Source organism: Apis dorsata, unplaced genomic scaffold, assembly GCF_000469605.1.
Source record: "Apis dorsata unplaced genomic scaffold, Apis dorsata 1.3 scaffold_172, whole genome shotgun sequence".
Lineage (NCBI taxonomy): Eukaryota > Metazoa > Arthropoda > Insecta > Hymenoptera > Apidae > Apis > Apis dorsata.
Window position 1 is genome coordinate 513,327 of NW_006263460.1, and position 14,851 is coordinate 528,177.

Genomic DNA, 14,851 nt, shown 5'->3' on the forward strand with positions numbered 1-14,851 from the left:
TATCGGTATGTTTTTTAATCTATCCACATTAAATCGAACAATTTTCTTATTTTTATTATTATTGATTATATATCTCGTCAGATGATACATAATTTGTAATATTTATATGCAAATTAAATGCATTTCCGACAATTTCATAAACTTTAATAATTAATTAATATTAATATCCTATTGTTTTAAAATTATTTTCAGGTGCTCGTTTTGCGCATTATCAAAGCAAGGTGGGTCTTATCACGATTCTGCGTGATCATAAAGTTGAAGTTTGCGCGAAAACGTTGATACCGTATAAATCCGAACCGCGAAATATCTTGATGATACCGAAAGGAGGAAAAATAGAGTTGAAAATAACGAAAGTTTAATTATTAATATATTTATTAACATAATTATTAACATATTTATCTTAATTTTTATGTTTTTTAATATTTTTTAATATTTTTATGCTATTAATATTTTATTATATTTTATTTATATTTTAATGTTTAGTTTTGGAAAGAGATATTTTTAAAAAAAAATGTTCAACAAAAAATATTTTTACAATCTAATTGGGAGATATTAATTCGCATAATTAATATTAAAACGAATGTTTGTATTTTTCATTTCGTTTTGTATTTGCTAGAAAGTTCTTAGAAAAAAATCTTTTTCGAAAAATAAGTATAAATCACTATAAGTCTATTTCGTATAATTATTACATAAACTATATAATACTAATAATTATAATATAATATACTAATTATTACTAAACTTATATAATTAACATTATAATTATATATATAGAAAGAGAAAAAAAAATAAGAAAAATATATTTTGTAATTTTTATAAAATACATTGATAATATTGTACGTTGATATGTCTTATATGATTTCGATATAACAAATTATAATACAATTATAAAAAGTAAGTTTTTATAAAATAGTAAGTCTTTATAAAATAAAATATACGACATAACATTTCACATAATTTGAATGTAACATAAAACAATTATTTTATTAAACAATAAATAACAATACATAAATATAATTACTTTTTTAAAATTTTAAATTATTTTGTATTTTTTTATTACGTTTTATAATTTTTTTAATATATTGACTTTTAAAATAAAAAGTTAAATATTGTGAAAAATTACAAATTTGTATTAAGCAATGCAAAACAACGAGAAAATATATATATATTAAAATGAATTTAATTTATTAATTCACAATTTATATTTTTAATGAATTTAAATGATAAAAAATATATATATATTATATAATAATATGTAATAAAGATTAATATATCTAATTCAAATATTACATAATCTATTTATCAAGTCATATTTACTTTTGTAATTATTTATTACATCACATATAGAAATTTATAATATTAATATATAAAAATATAATATTAATATAATATAATATAATATATAGAAATATGTAATATTAATACATAGAAATTTTGTCAGATTATAAAATAAGAATAAAAAATATGATAAGTATTTTCTCATTTTTGAAATCTTATCGAAATATTTATCAATAACTTAGTAGAATTTCAATAGATCAGTGTTTGAAATAGGAATAATAAGATATAGAATGTTCTACGTAGAAATATAGAATTTAATAAATAATATTTTCGAAAATTCATGTGCGTTTTCTTGATAACAAATTTAACGAGCGTCATAAGATCATTCTATGATTACATCTTTTTTATTTTTTTTAAAAACAGATAAAATATGCAAACATTATTATGAAATATATGTGAATATCCACAAATTTTTTAATTATCTCAATTCAATAATCAAACCATTATTTAAAATATGACGAATATTTTTTTCATCATGATTCATCATGATTCATTCCTGCATTTAATCATAAATTTTTCTATTTTTAATTTTAATTCTCCACTTCAACAACATATTAATATAATAAATCATTTCGAATAATATTATTCTTGCGAAATTAAACTTTGATATTCAAATTAAAAATTTAAACATTGAATAACAAAAATATAGTGTAATCAACACAACTTTTATTTATTCTTAGAACCCTTTATCAATTATTAATAATTTATTTTGCAATTCTATGAAGCCTCATTGCATTGGTTTTGGTTTTTTATTATTATCTATACATTTATCTTCAATTTTTGAAAAAATTCTGCAGTTGTTGGACAAAAACCGACATTTTCCTTTACGGATTTCATGCTCTTGAAAATCCAATTGAAATTTATATCTATATATCTAAAGAAGTTTTATGATATATTTATAAACAACTCAATAATAGGAGAGAAGATCATCTACTCTCATTCTGAAAAATTCAAAAATTGATAATAAGATCAAGAATATGATAGAACAAAAAAAATACATTCATAATCCTATATTATAAATGTAAGCTTTCCTGTAATAAAGATAAAACGTACATTATCTGTGTTTGTATTATTCTATTATAACAATATAAATTGTATGTGTCTACACAGATGAAACAAATATCGATATATCTTCTCGATTTGGAACCAACAAGATGGCGTCCTCGCAACAAAACTCATATTGTTCTCATCCGAAAGATTAAAAGATATATCTAATTCTCGAATGTTCGAAAAAAAAGTAATCAAAGTAAAGCCGAAAAGAAAGAGCTCATTTATATTCGGGAGATAACGCGAAATATACGAATAAACGCGAATAAACGGATATGATTGGAAATGAGCGCTTCGAAGAGAGAGCTAATGTTAATCAAGTCGATAAACAAAGTTTGGCATGGGTTTTTAGAAAATATAATACGTCTCGAAAAACTCGAAACAATAGAGATCGAAATTGTATCATTTGTTGTTGGATTATAACACGGCCAACATGAAATTTCTACCTACATTTTTCATCAAAATTGTCACGAACACCATAAATTATGGAAAAAAGGAATACAAGGTTGACTTTATCAACATGGAATTTTGTGACAAAGATATCGATAAGTTTATAGTAAAATTAGTATTTATTAAAATTAGTATTTATTAAAAATTAGTATTTATTAAACGTAACAAATTTTATGGGATATTTTATAAGAATAATGTGAAGGAAAAATATAAAGAAAAATAAAATATCAGAAGTTGGAATGGTTTGATTTTATAATTAATACAATTGAATTATTTACTTTTGATTTAACAAAGACACTATCTATAATTGCGTAAGCAATTTTTTTATTTTCTTCTCTTCGAAAATAATCGTTTATCAATAAATATAAGCAATGCTTTTTACGCATGAATTAGAATATTCAATGAATATTGAAAATGAATTAAGCGAGGCACGAGAATATAGTGTCAAACACAATGGGGAATCGAAGTATTAAAATATTAAAAAAATACTTGGAATACTTTGACAAAACACTTTGAAAGATAATAATTTTTATATTTAACTTAATTGATTATTAAGTCGAAATATTATTAAAATAAATAAAAATTTATCAAAATTTATCACAATGCATGTAATATGATAGATTATCAAGACTAATTTGTTTTTCGTTGTGTCGCATGCACGATTATTTTATAAAAAAAATAGTTAATCGATATGAGCAATGTAAGTTTGATATAAGATTGTTTTTAAATAATAATAGACTAATATAATATAATAATAGACTATATATATATTACATTGTGCTAATTTTCTTTTCTTTAAATTTTGCAAAAATTATTATATAATGAAATTAATGTTCAAATTCAACATCATATGCTGTTGCTGAAAAATATGTCATTTAATTTATTTTCGCAGAAAAACAACGAAATATCCACCAATAAAGTAAAAAGAAAATCAATTTTCGAATACACATTTAGAATTAATGTATATACGATTATCGTGATCCTTATATTTATCCAGAGGCTGACAAGTTTAATTGAAAATTTCATTCAAGAAGCAATTGAAGCTCGATATCTAATATAAAATGCACTATTTGTCATTTAGCGACGAACTAAGAAATTGTATCGATATGTATTATTATATATATATTTTTCTATTGTTTTTATATGTATATATTTTTATTTAAAGATTATCAAAATTATCGAAGGAAAAGAAAAAAAAATATATATTTTTAATTTGATATCGCTTTCATAAATTGAATATATTATTTTTACAGGATTATTTATTGTAAAGTCAAATTTTTTAAATAAAAAAAAATAGATATAAGGTTGCTTATTAATTTGTCGTTAATAAATCATCATAAGAAATTGTTGTAATTTATTTATTGTTGTTATTTTTATTAATCATTATAACATTTTTATTAATCATAGAAAAAGATTTAAAGAATTTGTGTAATTAATTAATGATAGATAAATTAAATTATATTATATTGAACATGGAATTTACAGAAGAATAGAAGAAGAATTTATAAAAGAATAATTCGTAAAAAAATTACATTTTTACTTTTTGTTATTTTCAAAATTATTTCTCTTTTTGGAATCTGCAAAATGCATGTATGTGTACAAAATTCATAGAGAATCATAGTTTTCTTTAAGATTGATTTAATCGCAATTAGATTAAATATTAAATAAGAAGAGAATAACTAAATAATAATAAAATTTATATTTTTTTAAATATAATTTTTTAAATTCTAATTTTAAATTTTATTACATATGTTATTTCTTTTTGTAATTCCTATTGATAATAAATAATATAATAGAATGATAAAATTTGTAGACAATATGTCAATAATCAAATTTTCGAAATGCAGGAAGTACACGTGCAATTTATATCTTTGCAAAATGATGTTTAAAAGCTTAATCACGTTTTAGTAAAATATATTTTTTATTAATATTTAAGATTTAAGAAAAATGTTTGATATTTTGCATTAATCTATCAAATATAATAAATATTGATTCTGAATTATCAATAATTATTATATAATTATAGTTTATTTTATTGTGATTAGCTTTATTTATTCTATATGTTATCATAGCGTTCAAATATGTTACAAAGAGAGATCATTTTAATAACATATTAACAAATCTGTATTTGAAATTATTTTAAAAATAAATTAATTACATCATTAAATTTTCCTCTTATATATCTACGACATGTGATGAGGAAAATTATAAAATATGATAATTATATGAAATATATTTATTTATATCTTCTTTATGGTTGTATGTAAATGTTATTTGTGCAACTAATTGTAATAAAAACATGTATATCTTTTTGTTTTATTCCATGATATATTATCTATTGTTTTCTTGGCTTACAAGTTTCCATATTGTTCTATAGCATATTTCCTTATTATGTCGAATCTCTGTTTATCAACGGAGCCGTTTATATCAAGGTTAATAAACTTTGAAATTGTTAATAAATTTAATTCGTGATGTCAACCATTATTAATATTTTGTATTGCACATTGCTTTTTCTTCTTTATTACAGGGCAGATTCATCTTTTCATATAATAAATTATTATAATGCATATTTTTACAATAATGTATATAAATACTCAAAAAAAAAAATGAAAAATCTATTAATTTATCGTTTAAAAAATATAAGAAAAATGTATTTTTAATTAATAAGAATATTAGGAATTATTATATTAAGATCATGAGTTTTCTATTATTATTATATGAAACATTATTATTATTATTATTAACATTATTATTATATGAAAAATTAAACCACTGAATGAATAAAAAAAATAACAATAAAAAATAACAATATGCATTGAAAAAAAATTATGAATTCGTTTAAAATTAGAAATAAAATATGGAATGCATTATTAATAAAAAATAATTTTTATCTTTATTACCTTAATTGCTTGAAACATGATATGGAATATCATGATCAATATTAAATTTTCATAAAAAAATTTTTATTTTTTACCATAAATTTATTAAATTTATTAAATGTTTAAATATTTTTGTAAAACGAAAAATATGCTGTAGTGTTATTTAATTTTTAATATTATTTTATTATATAAAATTAATTGAACAAATTATACATATCTGTAAAATATCTTTTTAAAGTTAAAATTAAGCATACATTATTATATATTCGAATTCTTTTGTAAATATTATATTTTATAAAAATTTCGTGATAAAGTTCTATGAAAACTTCTATGAAATTACGTACAATTTAATTCCAAATTAAAAATTTTAGATTAAAAAGTAAGTAATTGATATATTGTGAAAAAATTAACGATAACAAGTTTGATGTCATGATTTATCTAATTACGTAAATAAATATAAAAATAATAATTATTATTTAAAAAAATGTATTTATTAATGATATTTCAACAAATCAAGTAAACATAAATATTTTTAACAAAAAAAAAAAAGGTGAGCTAGCTCCATTCATTGTTAAAATATTAACAAATATCCAGAAAGATATTATCATGATGTATTTTATATATTTTCTTAATAATTAATTAATAAAAACAAGTAACAAAAAAAGTATCGATAACGATTAATAACAGTAGATAATTTTTTAATTTGCAAAAGAATATATTTCAAATAAAATATAAGAAATTTGTGCAATCGTTAACTTATAAGAAAATCATGTAGATAATATCGAAATTAGGGAACCAAGATTTATATAAAAGAAATTGATTACCTATTGAATGATGATACCTATAAATTAAATGATATCTTCAAAATATAAATATATATATATATATATGTAAATATTTTTACATGCATCAAATGAGTGTGAAGTCTATATTTTTCTATATTTTATATATTATTTTTTCTAAATTCTTCAGATGTATAGAAAATTCAGAAGCAAAATCATAATTAATGTGTCATGTTAAACAAAGTGAAAATATTATTCTACGTAAGCCGAGAATTCAGAGAATCGATTGATATTGGTTATGTACTTCATACGTCATTAAATTATTTTAAATTAAATCTGAACTGCACAAGGAAATAAACTTCGAAATGAAGATATAGAAGATTGAAAGAATATGTTATTTTTAAAACAAATTGAACTTCATAAAAAACATCAATCGAGATATATGCACAATATATAAGAAAGAGGAAATAAGAAAATCATTACATTACATAGAAGAACATTTTATAAGAAATGTATGTATCAATGAAGTGTGAATTATATTAGCGAAGCGTGAAGTGTAATTTATATATCAAAAAGTTGTACGAGGATAGATAAAAAGTTTGTAAGTCAATGTCTATTATAATTATTAGAAATATATTTTTTAATCCATTTCAAATTTCTATTCGCTTGTCCAATTCATTGATATTACTTTATACTTTATTTATTTATTTATTATATATTGTTACAATTCTTTCTTCCTTTTTTCTCTTCGAAAAACTAATTTGAATTTTTAAAGAAAAATTTGTCAATGACACAATGCGGATTATGTTTAAAGTATTTTTTTTTTTTAAAGAAAATTCTAATTTTTTTTTCAAAGGATGATTTTATCCCTTAAAAATTGAATGTTGCTACGAACGAAAAATAAGATTACATTGATTGTACGCGAAATTTTCTTTAATTCTTAGTTCCCTTGATTTTCCTTAGTTCATTCTTTAAACATTATATCGAATAATAATACCAAGCTTTGTATTTATTTTAATTTCTAGAATCGACCGTTTAAAAATATATTAACATTTTAACGCAGTGATTAAAAAAAGGAACGTGAGAAAATAATGGCCTATATTGAAATCTTATGCGGAATCATCGTGTCGCTTTTGGCTTTCTATTATTATTTCATATCGGCTTTCAATTTTTGGAAAAATCGTGGAGTCCCTGGACCAAAGCCAAAATTCCTATTTGGAAACATTATGGACATCATATTATCAAGAATTTCAACACCTATGTTTATTAAAAACATCTACGATACGTATACAAACGAGTCTATGGTCGGATTGTACATGGGACGAAATCCTATTCTATTTCTAAAAGATCCGGAACTAATCAAGGATGTATTGATCAGGGATTTTTCGAAATTCGCAGATCGAGGATTTAATGTTCATGAAAAGGTAGAGATTTTATCACTTTATCAATTAAAAATTGATTAATCACTTAATCAATTTAAATAAAAACAACGACAAATTGTGTAATGTATATATGTATTGATTTCTCAAAAATGATTGATTATATAAAAAAATTGGAAATTTCAATTGTACGATAAATTTTGTTCACAGGTAGAACCATTGTCGCAGCATCTTTTCAACCTGGAGCCAAAAAGATGGCGTCCGTTGAGATCGAAACTGTCCCCGATGTTCACATTGAAAAAATTGAAAGAAATGTTCAACCTGATTCTCGAATGTGGCCACCATTTTGAAAAATATCTGGACGAGCTTGCAGCGCAACAAGAGCCCGTCGATTTTCGCGAGGTAGCAGCAAAATACACGACAGACGTGATCGGTTCGTGCGCCTTCGGAATCAACATGAACGCTATGTCGAACGAGGAGAGCGAATTTCGAGAAGCTGGTAAAAAAATCTTTGAACCTACTTGGAACTCTATAATACGATTGAAATTCAAAATGACCATGCCAGCGTTCTATGATTTCTTGGGTCCTCTTATACCTGAAAAGGAAGTTACTCCGTTTTTCATCAAGATCGTCACGGATACCATGAAGTACAGGAAAGAGAATAACGTGTTCAGGCCCGACTTTATCGATATGTTGATGAAACTTCGCGATGAACCAGAAAACTTGAGCGATATCGGTAATAATCTTATAACTATAAACTATAATTTTCACCTATAAACTTACTAAACTACGCAACATTTTTCGAATGATACATAGTGTATAAGTGAATATAAACTTATACAAAATGAATTATAAATTCGTAGAATTGACCGATGCTTTCCTAACTGCGCAAGCATACGTTTTCTTCGCTGCTGGTTTTGAAACTGGAGCGTCGACGATTAGTAATACGCTTTACGAATTAGCACAAAATCAGAAAATACAAGACAAGCTGAGGGAAGAGATTCGGGAACATTACGATAAATACAAGAAAGAGTTAATATACGAGAATATTAAAGAGATGAAATACTTGGACAAAGTGTTTAAAGGTAGCTGTAATTGATTTTCAGATATATAACGAGTAATTTCGTTCTCGAGATCATATTTAGATTTTATTAAATTTTGTCACGTATACAATTTATATGCATGTACATATACAAAATGACAAATAAGAATGATTTTTACTTAAAAAATAATTAAAGGAATCAAAATTCTCTGTTATTATTTTTTTATTATTATATTAATGCTATCCTTAACAATATTTTAATATTTAAACAATATTTTAAAGTATTAATAAATTAAAATAAAGTATTTGTAATTTATTTTTACAGAAACATTAAGGAAATATCCACCAGGAACTTTAATACCAAGAAGATCAGTTTCTGATTACACTTTCAAAAACACGAATGTTACTATATCGAAAGGTACAATGATATGGATTCCTGCATTCCCGATTCATCGTGATGCCAACATTTATCCAAATCCTGACGATTTCAATCCGGAAAATTTCACCGAAGATGCTATTAATAATCGTCATCCCATGAATTATTTAGCCTTTAGCAATGGACCAAGAAATTGCATCGGTACCTTTTATTCAATTTCTAATTCTAATCTTCTTTATATTCGTTTCAAAAATAAAAAAAAAAATATATTAAAAATATTATTTATTAAAAAAAAATTTTACTATATATTCACTAAATTTCAACCATTAAATTCAGAAAAAATGAGTTCCAAGTGATAAAAATTTATTTAATTTTTGTTTTCTAGGTGCACGCTTTGCTAATTATCAAGTCAAACTCGGTTTAATTATGATTCTTCGTAATTACAAAGTGGAAGTTTGCGAGAAAACTATGATTCCCTATCAATTCGATCCAAATTTATTTCTATTAGGTCCCAAAGGAGGGATATATTTAAAAATAACGAAAGTAGAAAGTTAGTTGTATTATATTTTTATATAAACAACAAATTTTAGTTTCAATTACTTTGACCAAATAGTTTTTCTGTAAAAAGAGATAATACGCATATTAATTTTTAAGACTTGAATAAGAGAAATAAATGAGAAATAAATGACTTATACAATATTATATCATTTAAATATTATTTTGTTAATTATAAATTATATACGCGTAATATTATTTAAATTTAAATTATTGTGTATATATAATTATTATTTATTTATTATGAGATTATATTTTTAATATTTTATAAAAATAAAATAATTTTTTTATAACGATTCAAAACAGAATTTGCTATATTATCTATCTTAACTGTTTATCTTTCTATCTAGAATTCGAGTTAATTAATTTTAATTTAAATATCGTTAATATTGTTATTATATTAATTTAAATATATTCTAGGATTTAATTAAAATAATGACCAACTTATAATATAATATATTATTTATTAAGTAATATTATTAAAAACATTACAATTTCGAAAACGATTTCGAGTGTGTTTTTAAAAAAGTCAACAATATTTTTCAAAAAATTAATTTTTAATAAATGTGCACGATTATATTATAAGGATTTACTCAAAAACATATATTCTTCAATTACAAATCAAACGGAAAATATGAAAGGAATATAAAGCAGAGCTATAGAATTATGATGTTATAAAAAATATTCATGAAACTACATCGAATTGAATAAACAGGATGAATTTTTATCGAAATTAATTAGATACCGAATTAGGTTAATTAGATACGCCTATAAGAGATGTAACGTCATACTTGATATACGATTTAAAAAATTACCGATAAATGTTATTTGAACAATATAAACAAAAATTTATTAATGGAATCATAATAAAATTTAATTACAATTTCATATTGAAAAGAATTGAGGAGAAAAAATATATATAAAAGTATATATAAGTCATGTAAATCAATTGCCTATTTCTAATATCAATGAATGGAAACAAGCAATATGATGTTTATATAAATATATATATGTATATGTATATGTGTATATATATATTAGAAAGAAATCTATTAAGGATAGATAGAAATCTATTAAGGATATTAATGATCCAAGGCCAAGCAAATACAAAAATTAATATAGAAAAATGCCAATTGATAATTAATTAATTAATTTATTTATTAATTAATTTAAATAAAGTTAAAAAAACAAGTAAAAGTTTGGATTAGATAAAGCAAGATAAAGTTGTTATCGTTGCCCTATTGCTAAAGCCAAATTATCTCATTTCATTAAGGAAAAATTCATAACCAAACGAAATCTCTATCAATATTTTTTTATATCATGTATTTATGTTTATTTTAATATTTATAATTGGCTTTCTAAACATATAACAACAACAAATTAATTTCAATATTAACTAATTATATATTTCACAATGTATTTATGTATGTATATATATCATTCTAGCTATTATCTAATAAAATTTTATTATAAAATTACTAATTACTAATTACTATAAAATTAAAATTTATTTATGTTTTATATATATATCTTTGAATAATAAATAAAATAATTTTTGTCCAAGTTTATTTGATTTGAAGACTACATCAAATAAATATATAATATTTGCATATTTCCATAAATTTCCATAGATTAATAAATAATATTTCATTAATATTTACAATTACAGAAATAATAATAACAACAATATAGAATATTTTTTATAAATCTGTTATATAAAAAATATTTGAGTATGTTTTCAAGTTTTTTTATATTTATTTTTTCTCGCCAATTTATTTTTGCTTTTACTTTAGTCAATTTTTTCTATCTTCAAGAAAATTCCATCTCTAGGTGCCAATGTAAGTGAATTTATCTTCTTTACATAAGGAATCATCGTCTTTTCGCAAACATTTACTCTGAAATTTTGTAACATTTTTATCAATCCAACTTTTGTTTGATAAACGGCAAACCGTGCTCCTGAAACGATAATTTAATCATTAATTAAATTCATTAATATATAAAAAAAATACTATTTTAAATCTAAATAAGACTGATAATTATTCATTATATCGTAATCACACACACACAAAATATTTTGGTATTTTTCTTTACCAATGCAATTCCTTGGTCCATCACCAAATGGTAGATAGGTCATTGGATGCCTTGCAGCTACTGCATCCTCGTTAAATCTTTCAGGATCAAACACATCTGGATTTTCATAGAATTTTGGATCTGTTTGAATTGCATACAAAGGAATAATTACAGAAGTTCCAGCAGGTATCGATATTTTTGTATCATAGAAGGTATAATTAGAGTTGCATTTTCGTCTTAGAAGCATTCCTGGTGGATACTTTCTAAGTGTTTCTGTTAAAAAGAAGAATATAAATATAATTTTATCTTAATAATTAATATCTTAATAATATTGTCTTAAAATAGCAATTGTTATCTTATTTCAATTGTGATTGTTAATCTTTGCAGATATTTTAATTATTTTAATTATTACATAATAATAATATATTTACTTATTTGCAAAATCGTGTGAAATATTACTTATATATCGTTATATTGGAAATGAATTTAATCATTAAATATAATATACCTTTAAATACTTTGTCCAAATATTTCATTTCTTTGATATCCTCGTATTTCAGATTCCCATTATTTTTGGCATGGAATTCTTTCATTTCTTTTCGTAGTTTATCTTGTATATTAGGATTCAGAGCCATTTCGTAAAGAGCGTGTGCCATTGTCGTCGACGATGTTTCAAATCCAGCCGCGAAGAAAACGGAAGCTTGCGCAGCAAGTAAAGTATCCGTTATTTCTGTAAAATTTCGATATAAAATTATAGATACCTTCAAGAGATTTATAATCTTTTTTCAAATTCTATTTAAATTCTATGTTACTATGAATTCAATTTGTAAAATGATTCGACCACAAATTTTATCAATTTGTTTTTCGAGATAAAAATATAGATTTAAATATAAATTTAAAATCAGAATTATTTTATTTACTAATATTCTTTAATTTTTCCGGATGCTTCTTCAATTCCATCAATAAATTTACAAAATCTGGTCTCACGATATTATTCTCTTCCCTATATTTGATCGTTCCCTTGATTAGCTTGGTCATGAATACAGTTGATTCCGTATACGGTAATACGAAGCCAAGTAAATTATAGAAACGTGGAAAGAAATCTCGAAGAAAATTCCTTACAAATTTGATTATATTTTGATTAAAGATATTTTTCCCCATTCTACGGAATTCACTACGCTCGTCTGATAACGCGTTCATATTGATTCCAAAAGCGCAACTTCCGATAACATCTGTGGTGTATCTCGCTGGTATTTCGAAACAATCCACAGGACCTCCTCTTTTCACAACATCCTCTAAACATTGTTCCAAGTGTTCAGCGCATTCCAATATCAACGGAAACATTTCCTTCAGTTTACCAGAAGTAAATACCGGTGACAATCTCATTCTTAATGGTCGCCATCTTGTAGCGTCTACACTGAACAAATTTACTGAGAAAGGCTCGACCTGTGATAATTTGAAATTAAACTGATAACATTTTAAGGAATATAAAAATTTATTATTTTAATATATATATTTTATATATATATGGGAAACGTAAAATAACTCATTCAATTCGATTATCGGTGAATGTATTTTTTGAAAGTGATTATTGATGTTTATTTTTTGCAAAGTTAATAATAGATAAATTATTAAAATATATTAACAGATAGATATTATAAAATAAAATGTTATGTATATATATATATTTGCCGAGTAATTTTTTATCAAGACTAAAAAAAATTACTCCAAAAAAATTACTCGAAAATTCATAAAAATTAAAGTAAATTTCTAATGAATTATATACATTTATCAGAAGATTATTTTTTCTTAAGTTGCTATCTTTCTTTCTGAATAATCTTCATGCACAATAGAGCTTTGTATAATTAATAAAAATTAATAAGAAAATATATAATTCTCTAAATAAATATTAATTATTATTGCGAAATATATTAATTGTGACAGATATATTTAACTGTCTTTTATCATAAGAAATTGATAAAACTTTAAACTTTAACTTTCTTTTAAATATTTCGAAAGTACGCGAAGAGTTAAGAAAAACAGAATCGCAGATAAAAAAAAGTATACGTACTCGTTCGGAAATATTTAATCCTCGATTATCAAATATAGAGAAATCTTTAATTAAAACATCCTTGATGAGATCAAGATCACGCAAAACGAGATTAGGCGATCTGCTGATGAATATCCCGAACATTGCCTCGTTGTCGTATCTCTTATAGAGTTCCGTTATGAAGCTGCCAATTCCAATTTTTCTTAGCAGAACATCTTTAGCGTTTCCAAAAAATGGTATAGGTCTGGGTCCAATCACGCCACGATTTCTCCAAAAATCAAATTTCGACGTGAAGTAATAATATAAAGCGAGAAAAACCGCGACGAATGCGGTTAATATTTGAAAATAATCGAGCATGTCGATGATATAGATGAAACGAAAATCCGGTTTTAAAGTAGGTGTTCACTCGTCTGTTGCAATGTGGAATGACGAGATGAGAGTACAATTGATGTTCTCAACTTGAACCGACGACGAAGCTTCAGATTGATTAAATTTCTCATACTATTATATATTTATGTGAATGATTCAATTTTTAGATTTTTACGTCGCAATAACGATGCATCATTTTGCATGATTTTGCATTTTCTCGAAGAAAAAGCAAATAATGACATTAATTATTCTATATACTATTATATATTATATATACTGATAATTTTTTATATATTATATATACTGATAATGATATTTTGTTATTACATTAATTTTTAAAGTTATAGTCTACTCGTAAAAATTGTTTTTAGAATTTACAAAAATATATAGATTTTGATTATTAAAATAAATTTTAACTTATTTTCGTTTTTTAATCAGGATTTATCTTTATATTTATTTGATTTGACTTTGAATAGTAATTTAGTAACTTTAACTATAAATTAATAATTTATAA

At 22.9% G+C, this 14,851-nt stretch overlaps 2 protein-coding genes across 2 annotated transcripts in view; one reads left to right on the forward strand and one right to left on the reverse strand.

Moving 5' to 3' along the window:
* The window catches only part of LOC102681329 (cytochrome P450 6a8-like), a 32,312-nt gene extending 22,432 nt beyond the window's left edge, over positions 1–9,880 (forward strand). The window contains exons 11-12 of the mRNA XM_031509754.1: positions 9,479–9,494; positions 9,679–9,880. Coding sequence (XP_031365614.1) covers positions 9,479–9,494; positions 9,679–9,848 — 186 coding nt within the window. The 3' untranslated portion in view covers positions 9,849–9,880. The remainder of the gene's footprint in view (positions 1–9,478; positions 9,495–9,678) is intronic.
* A 1,602-nt stretch (positions 9,881–11,482) lies between these two features.
* LOC102680980 (probable cytochrome P450 6a13) lies at positions 11,483–14,457 on the reverse strand. The gene is made up of 5 exons (XM_006614202.2): positions 13,990–14,457; positions 12,839–13,364; positions 12,427–12,648; positions 11,940–12,191; positions 11,483–11,804 (listed from the first exon to the last, which is right to left on the reverse strand). The coding sequence occupies exons 1-5, from the start codon at positions 14,323–14,325 to the stop codon at positions 11,638–11,640; spliced, it is 1,503 nt and encodes a 500-aa protein (XP_006614265.1). The 5' UTR covers positions 14,326–14,457; the 3' UTR covers positions 11,483–11,637.
* Between the last annotated feature and the right edge of the window lie 394 nt (positions 14,458–14,851).

What these genes read in the sequence shown, in the direction of transcription:
- LOC102680980 (XM_006614202.2), bottom strand. Translation starts at nt 14,325, where the DNA reads ATGCTCGATTATTTTCAAATATTAACCGCATTCGTCGCGGTTTTTCTC. An exon ending in GATTAAATATTTCCGAACGA is followed by an intron (nt 13,365 to 13,989) that starts GTACGTATACTT and finishes AAATTATCACAG; the next exon opens with GTCGAGCCTTTCTCAGTAAA. An exon ending in TTTGGACAAAGTATTTAAAG is followed by an intron (nt 12,192 to 12,426) that starts GTATATTATATT and finishes TCTTTTTAACAG; the next exon opens with AAACACTTAGAAAGTATCCA.